The sequence below is a fragment of the Mus musculus genome, chromosome 17 (assembly GCF_000001635.26).
Source record: "Mus musculus strain C57BL/6J chromosome 17, GRCm38.p6 C57BL/6J".
Taxonomy (NCBI): domain Eukaryota; kingdom Metazoa; phylum Chordata; class Mammalia; order Rodentia; family Muridae; genus Mus; species Mus musculus.
Genome location: NC_000083.6, coordinates 27615120 through 27623706, shown reverse-complemented (window position 1 = coordinate 27623706; position 8587 = coordinate 27615120). Strand labels below are relative to the sequence as shown.

At 50.4% G+C, this 8587-nt stretch overlaps 1 protein-coding gene across 2 annotated transcripts in view; it reads left to right on the top strand.

Moving 5' to 3' along the window:
* Positions 1 to 254: 254 nt before the first annotated feature.
* Nudt3 (nudix (nucleotide diphosphate linked moiety X)-type motif 3) overlaps positions 255 to 8587 on the top strand; it is a 44071-nt gene continuing 35738 nt past the window's right edge. The window contains exon 1 of one of the 2 annotated variants that reach the window (NM_019837.2): positions 255 to 620. In NM_019837.2, the coding sequence (NP_062811.1) occupies positions 522 to 620 (99 nt within the window). In that variant the 5' untranslated portion in view covers positions 255 to 521. Of the gene's footprint in view, positions 621 to 742; positions 1117 to 8587 lie in introns of those variants that run through there. The other variant, NM_001291046.1, reaches the window with a different exon arrangement.

The window sequence follows — 8587 nt, the reverse complement described above, 5'->3', positions numbered from 1 at the left end:
GACCTTGGGCGGGCCCCTGCTCTCTGCCCAGCGGCGCCCGGGACCGTGGGGTCGCGGGTGGTGCCCACGCGCCGCGCCTCACCCGGCTTCCGCCATCCCCAGCCCTACGCTGTCTGCGTAGCAGCCGCGCCAGCTTCCGCGGCCTTCAGTGCAGACGCTCTCCCGCGCCGGGCGCGATTCCGGAACGCCGTCCGCGCTGCGCACGCGCGGCCGTCCGGCGAGCCCGCGTGCCTTACGCAGCTGACGCAGCGCGTCCAAAATGGCGGCGCGGTCGTCGTCGGGGGCGGCGGCGGTAGAGGGGGCGGTGGCGGTGGCGACGGCGGCCGTGACGGCGGCGCAGGGCCTGGGCCGGGGGCAATGAGGCTGTCCCGCCGCGGAGCCGTGTAGCGGACACACAGACCCTCCTCCCCGCCCTCTCGATCGAGCCTGGGGCGCGCGCGCGCGCGGCCGCCCGCCTGCAGCAGGCTCCCCTTCCCTGGACTCCGAGGCCCCGCACGGCACCCCCCACCCGGGCCCGGAGGATGATGAAGCTCAAGTCGAACCAGACCCGCACCTACGACGGCGACGGCTACAAGAAGCGGGCCGCGTGCCTGTGCTTCCGCAGCGAGAGCGAGGAGGAGGTGAGGCGCCCTGCCGGGGGTCGGCGGCGCCCGACGGGGTTTCCTGGGGAGAAGGGGGGGTGGGGAGCGGAGTGGAGAGGGCCCGGGGCAGCGGGATGCCATCCCGCGGCGGGCCGTCGGGGGTTGGCCGCCGTTCGCCCGGGGCAGTGGCTAGGCAGCTCGGCGCTCGGCACACGTGCATGGGGCGCAGGCCGGCCTTTGTGGCGGAGCGGAGGGCCGCTCCCTCCCTCCCTCCCTCCCCGCAGGGTTGCTGCTGGCCGAGGGGAGGTGGCTGCGGGCGAGCACTGGCAGCGACAAGCCGGGGCCAGCCGTTCGATTCTAACGTTGAGCTGCTGAGTCCGTATGGTTGGAGCCTGAAAAGAAAGGGCACTGGACACGGTTGTCGTCGAGGTTGTTATTCATATTGACCGGAACACTTCACGACCATCAAAAGCTGTATTTATGAAGATCTCTGTCCCGACGTTTCTCTGCTGTGCCCAATAGGATGAGTCGTAGGGTAAGCTAGGATAATAGAACGTTTTAGAGTCTTGTTCCTTTTTCCTTAAGGAACTTAAAAAAAAATTTTTTTTTCGGCTTCACAAAGCCGTTTCTGTGGTGATGAAGCGAGATTCATGAAAGGCGCGTGGTTTGTAAATCCACAAAGAATAGCTGCTTTGGAAATTCATAAAATGCCTGTGGGGACACATTGCTGTCGTGTGTGTGCATGGTGGTAAGATGGCAGTTCGCTTGAAAACAATGAAGGGCAGTGAAACTGAGTATGTTTTATCCCGGCCCTCGGCGGTGGGCTGGGGTGGCAAGCCTGCAGTACGGTGCATCGTGTTGAAATGGGCGACAGGAACTTGACCCGTTAGTTATGAAAGGCTCTGATGAAAGGGAGGATGGACTACCAGGAATCACTGTCCGGTAGATACTCAGGAGGAGGAAGAGGAGGAGGAGGAGGGGGAATTTAAATGAAATGACGGCCTGAAGAAAATCCGTGAAAGCATTCTTTGTGCTGTTGAGGGATTGCAAAACAGGAGTTTTGGAAATGTATACTTTGTTACTTTCCTTCATTACCAAAGGTCCCCGAAAGACGCGCTTTGTAAGTAAGCAAGGTCAAGTTTTAAATGATGCGCTGGCTTTGGAATACGTGAGGTAAAACTGTCTATGGTGAAGGCTGTTCTAGAAGCTTTGTTTTCTTCATTATCATATGGGAAGTCAGATGGGATCTGGGCTGTTAGCGGGAGGAAAAGGAATTAGCATAATGACATGCCTCACTGCAGTGCTGTGGTTAGGTCTGGCCAAGTTTAAAGTAGAAGGCTGTGTAATTTAGTCATGAACACTGCAAAACCCTTTGTTTTAAGAAGATCATCCTAGAGGTGAAAATGTGAATATTTTGGATAAATACTAGAAACTCAAGATCCTTAACAAAGGAACAACCGATTTTCTAATTTTGGTTAGAAGTTTTACAATGGACTGGCGGCAGTTTGGCCACCTATTGCCTTGTGTAGGTCAGACCAGGGGTAGGACTGACTTGTTTTGTTTTTTTAGGAGCTTAAGATTTTCAGCTGTTAGAAGGAGGATTAAAGCGTCTGCTCCGTGGTGGGGTTGCCTTTACTGAACTTCTCTTTGCATATTGGTTAATGAGCAGGACAGTTGTGCGACTCTTGAATGATAGGTTCAGTGGCTGCTCAGAGTTTGGTAAGAACAAGAATGTTAGCGGACCTGGCTGGCTTTGGACTTGTTCTGTTCAGCGCAACAAGCAGGCTTTAACTGAAGTGCCCACTAAGGCGCAGCATCTGTTAGATGGGATTTACAGATGCACACCCATCTATCCCGAGGGGATTTTGGTAGTCTCTTAGTCCGGAGGGATTTTGGACCACAAAATAATCTCTAAGGTATTGTTTAACTCCCAGATTATATAATTGTGTTGGAAGGGAAGTGATGTGTTAGTTCCAGGGAAACTTCTATGTTCTCAGTAGCTGTGCCAGAGATTGAAGTGAAGTGTTGGCTGCTACCTCTGTGGGGAAAGAAATTCTCACTGGAGTGGGCACTCAGTCCAATTTTATGTTTTTAATGGGCGCTATGGCTTTAATCAAAAGAGACACATTCACAGAGTATTACTAGCACAACGCAACAATAATGTGTTAATATGACCTTGATTTTTAAATATAAGGAGCCAGTGTCAAGAAACAGGCATATATTGTGAAGAAAGAGACTAAAACATTTTTAAAAAAGTGGACCAAAAATGTTCAGCACAGGAAGCTGACATAGTTCCAGGCCAAGCAGTGAGAGCGGCAGAACCCACCCAGGTCAGGACACAAGTCCTTAGCACAGTCACTGAGCGACACTGAAGGTGAGGTCTCTAAGGAAAAACAAGCTCAGAGCTGGGGGGTGAGGGGGACGGGATGGGACAGGTGAGGTTTTCCTTCCAAATTTGTGGCTGTTTTTCCTGCTGGTAAATTGAAATTAACAGGAAAAAAAAAAGTTCCGTGCTTATGGGTACTGCTAGCTGCCCCTGACATTTCTGTAACTGAGCATTCATGATCGCTGACACAGTTGCCAAGGAGCAGTGACATGGTGGCCTGAGTTACTGCTGTACTCAGCAGCTCTTCTCCCACCCACCCACCCACACACCCAAGTGCAATTTTGAAGACTGTTGTACGAAGTCCTGTCTCTCAGACTTGTCATGGTGGTCATTAATTCAACGGGAAACTCCAGTTCAGAAAGGATCCCTCCGTTGTGCAGGCGAGAGGGGGTGGCTTTAGAAACACTGCAGATGTGTTAAGAAAGAACTCACTGCTCAGTGACACACAGGGGCATCCTGGAGAGCTGAGCAGTGACTGTAGGACATCTCCCTCCTAAGTGGGTTTCAATTTTTATTCCATTTAGAGGCAAGACCCAAGAACAGGTCATTCATTATGTAGTGGCACAGGAAAGAAAATTAGCTTATAAGTCAGTACTTCATTTTGTTTTCATTTGGGTCGATAGTTGTTTTGAAGACACATTGGAATCCTGGGCTGGCCTTGAACTCCTGATCCTCCTGCCTCCACATCTTAAGTGTGGGACACTGCTCAGCTGAAATACTTAACTTTTTTCCTCTCCTTCAGAGCTGAGTGGGCATTCTATGCAAGTGCTCTGCCACTAAGCCATGCCCACAGCTCTGGTTTTTCAAGATGTATTTGTTTTATATGTATGAGTCCACTGTCTCTGTCTTCAGACACACCAGAAGAGGCTATCAGATCCCATTACAGATGTGGTTGCTGGGAATTGAACTCAGGATCTCTGGAAGAGCGGCCAGTGCTCTTAACTGCTGAGCCATCTCTCCAACCCTGCAGCTCTGTTTTTAAATTGAATTTTTGGCTCTACAAAGATTAGCAAATATACTTTTATGGTTTTTGAATCAGCCATACCCTTCAGACTGGGTAATGGCAGACCATCTTTGTCATATTCAACCTTGACTCTCCTAAAGCGGTCCCAGGGAGGTAGCTCTTCTTCCCGAGCTTTTGATGAGAATAGGAGATGTGTGTGCTCTCTGCCCTCCTAGTGAGAGGGCTAAGGGGTGTCTTTAGGAATGGACAGTGGGACTGGTGAGATGGCTCAGTGGGTAAGAGCACTGACTGCTCTTCCGAAGGTCTGGAGTTCAAATCCCAGCAACCACATGGTGGCTCACAACCATCTGTAACAAGATCTGACGCCCTCTTCTGGAGTATCTGAAGACAGCTACAGTGTACTTACATATAATAAATAAATAAATCTTTAAAAATGGACAGTGATGGACGCTGACCCGAGAAAGGTCATTGATGCTTCGTACGCACCAGGTGCCTGGGAGAGTCAGGGCAGCAGTGTCAGCTCAGCGAGGCTTAACACATGTTTGATGTATTGGGGTGTGTGAGTACTGGGGCCTGCGTGTGCTGTGGCCTGGGGTCCGGGTCAGAGGACCAGCATCAGTACTTGTTTCTACCGTCTTGAGGGTGGCTTTCTTTGCTGCCAGGCAAGTTGGCCTCACACTCAGGGATCCTCCTGTCTCTGCTTCCCCTGACTGTAAGAGGCTTGCAGATGTGGGCCACCATATCTGGCTTTATATGAGTTTGAGGTACTGCTGACACCCCAAATTCTTTCTCCTAAGGGCTTTCCATGGTGAGGGTGAGGTCTGCCTGGTGTGTTGCTCTTTGGTGTTTTCTCAAACTCTTGAGCTCACCGAGTCGATGGGGAGTGGACTGGCTCTGGAGATCCTCTGTGAGTACAGACTCTGGTGGCCTGAGTGTTTGTCTCTGAAATCCCCCAGAGGGATAGGTAGGACGTCACTGCAGACCTCACCTTCCCACAAGCTCAAAAGAGGGCAGTCAGGCCAGGGGGGCCCTGGGTGATAACAGGGCTTCAGCTAGCTCAGGCTTGTGGGGTGGCCTTGTGCTGGGTGTCCAGCATGCCATTGTTCTAAAGGTCACAGTGGGGGCATTTCTGCTCTTCATTTCTAAAGTAGTTGTGGGGGCTTTTCTCTGATAACCCTCCTTCCCACAGTGTGGGTGTGGCCCGAGGTCATACTGTATGCCCTTTCTTGTTTTCTTGGGTTTGTCTTCTTCATGCAGTCTCAACTATGTTGTGTAGGATGGCCCTTTTTTTTTGTTTGTTGTTGTTGTTTTTTGTTTTGTTTTGTTTTGTTTTTTCAAGGCAGGGTTTCTCTGTGTAGCCCTGGCTGCCCTTGAACTCACTTTGTAGACCAGGCTGGCCTCGAACTCAGAAATCCACCTGCCTCTGCCTCCCAAGTGCTGGGATTAAAGGTGTGCGCCACCACGCCCGGCAACCATGCCCGACTAGGATGGGAACCCAGGATAGGCTTGAACTCTCACTACCCCTGCTTTGCCCAGCCTCCCAACTGCTGGGATTGATTGTAGTGCTCACCACCACAACAGCTGCCGTTTAAAACTGCTCCTTGGCCTAGCCCTACTTTTTGTTTCTAGTTGATTCTTATTTCTCAATCACAAGTTACATATCCACTGTGTATAGCCCATGTCCTTCATCACCTGGTACAAATTCGAAGGACCTTTTGAGATACGGGCTTGCTGTGTAGCCCTGGCTGTCCTGGAACTCACACTGTAGACCAGGCTGCCTTGGATTCAGAGATCTGCCTGCCTCTGCCACCAGAGTGCTAGGGTTAAAGGTGTGTGCCACCATGCCCAGCTAGGGATACGTTTGTTTTATCGTTTTATTGAGAGAGAGAAAGAGAGACAGAGACAGACACTGTGTGTGTTTGTATGTGTGGATACCACAGGTCACCTGTTAACAGCTATTGTCCATCTTATATTTTGTTGTTTGTTTTTGAGACAGGGTCTCTAACTGTCCTGAAGCTAACTGGTAAAGGTTAAGCTGGCCTGTCAGTGAGCCTCAGAGAGCCACCTGTCTCCACTGCCCCAGTGCCAGGATTATAAACGTGTACACCATGTTCTTTTAAAAAGAAAAAAACCTCTGGGCTCTGGGTATTAAACTTAGGTCCTTATGGTTGTTGATTACCAGCTAAGCTATCTCCCTAGGCATGCTTCCCTCTCTCTCCCTCTCTCTCTCTCTCTCTCTCTTAGGTCCTTATGGTTGTTGATTACCAGCTAAGCTATCTCCCTAGGCATGCTTTCCTCTCTCTCCCTCTCTCTCCCTCTCTCTCTCTCTCTCTCTCTCTCTCTCTCTCTCTCTCTTTCTCTTTCTCCTTATATATAAACCACACACACACACATATATTGTGAGAGAGCGTGTGTGTTTAAGAAAGGATATGGTATGTGGTTCAGATCACCAAATTCTAGCTTCACATTCAGGTGATCCTCTTGCCTCTAGATTGCAGGCATATATCACCACGCCCAGCTTAAGATACATTTTTTTGAGAACACACCTATGGACGATTTCCTGTGGACACTTGCAAAGCCAACCCATCTACCTGTGTCTGTCCTTTCCTGCCTACGCATTGGGCCCATCCCACAGCGGTGCTCTCTGTCCCGCCCTCCTGCAGTGAGTAGCCTCCCTCCCTCCCTGAACAGAACACCACGCACTAGTGCTTTTCTTTTTCTGAGGTGGGAGTTGAGACAGGGTCTCACTGTGTAGCTCTTGCTGGCCTAGAACTTTCAAGGCCAGGCTGGCCCCAAACTCTTAGGGATCCTCCTGCCTCTGTTTTTCCAGCGCTAAGATCATCGGTGTGTGCCACCTTGCCTGGCCACCATTGCTTTCTGTCCCACTTGACTGTTGTCAGAGGTTACTGTGTTCCTGTTGAGACAGGGAGGGAGCTGGGAGCCGGCCCAGCAGTGTGAGGTGCTTGCTGCTCTTGCAGACAACCTGAGTTTGGGTCCCTGGGCTCAAGGCTCCAGGGACCTGACCCCTCTTCGGGCTCTGCAGGTATACAGGCACACATGTAAAAAGAAGGTGAATCTTAAAAATAGAAGAGAAAGCCCTAGGCCCTGAGATGCCCCCTTCCCCTTTGTGTCGAACTGTTTGTGTAGGCTTGTCTCCCTCCTCTCTGCCACCCTCTGCTGAGCTCGGTCCAGTCGGGTGCTTTCTCCAGTGTTTACTGAAGCTGTTCTTGCAGGATCCTAAAGGTTTTGTTGTTGTTGTGTTTTTTTTTTTTTTTGTTTTGTTTTTTTGTTTTTTCGAGACAGGGTTTCTCTGTATAGCCCTGGCTGTCCTGGAACTCAAACTGTCCTCGAACTCAGAAATCAGCCTGCCTCTGCCTCTCGAGTGCTGGGATTAAAGGCGTGCGTCACCGCGCCTGGCGCTAAAGGTTTTCAAAATCGTATAACCAATTCCAGGTTCTCCAAGTTCTCATGCCACTTGATCTTTTAAATATTATTTATTTATTTATTTAATGTATGTAAGTACACTGTAGCTGTCTTTAGACACACCAGAAGAGGGCACTGGATCCCATTACAGATGGTTGTGAGCCACCATGGTTGCTGGGAATTGAACTCAGGACCTCTGGAAGAGCAATCAGTGCTCTTAACTACTGAGCCATCTCTCCAGCCCCTTACTTGATCTTCTGTTCTGATTTTTTTTCTCCTCCTCCTCCTCTTCCTCCTCCTCCTCCTCTTCTTCTTCTTTTTTTTTTGGAGTCAGTAAGAATTTACCTTCTACAACTGTACCAAGCTATCATTGGAACTGCAGGGTTTTCAGAAGGATCTGTGCAGGGACTGGGTCAGGGAGATGTGTCAGATGCAGGCAGGCTCCGTGTGACTCCAGTCAACACAGAAAAGAGTCATAGGAGTCCTGTCCTGTCCTGTCCTGTCCTGTCCTGTCCTGTCCTGTCCTGTCCTGTCCTTTCCTTTCCTTTCCTTTCCTTTCCTTTCCTTTCCTTTCCTTTCCTTTCCTTTCGAGACAGGTTTTTGTAGCCCAGGCTGGCTTTGAACTTAGTTTTGTAGGTGAGTATAGTCTTAGGTATGGACCTTCCCACCACTGCACCAGCTCTTCTCTCTTCCTCACATGCTCTGTGACGTCTCCATGTCTGGTCCCTCCCATGGTTCCTCTTCTCGTAAGCATTGAGGCTTCACACTGACCCTTTCGGGAGCCTATTTTTAGCTTTGAGCTCTCCTGAAATCAGGACTGATGGCCTGCAGTCTGCCCATGTCTCCGTCTGGGAACCTGATGGACATCTCAAGTTTCAGATGCGGGATGGTTCCATTTCCTTCCTCGCAGGGTTTCACTGTAGTCCAGGCTCTTTTATAACTTGTGAGCCTCCTGACTCAGCCTCTTCTCTCAAGTTCTGGGATTATAGGCATGCCTAATGTATGTTCGTTCGTTCTCTCTCTCTCTCTCTCTCTCTCTCTCTCCCTCTCCCTCTCCCTCTCTCTCTCTCTCTCTCTCTCTCTCTCTCTCTCTCTCTCTCTGTGTATGTGTGTGTGTATGTGTGTTTTGTTTTGAGTGGGGGTTGCCTGGGTGGGTTGGAGGTTGGATCTAGGCCCTTGTGCAAGGTGCTCACCATTCACTCTTTCACTGAGCTATAAAGCCCTCAGCCCTCA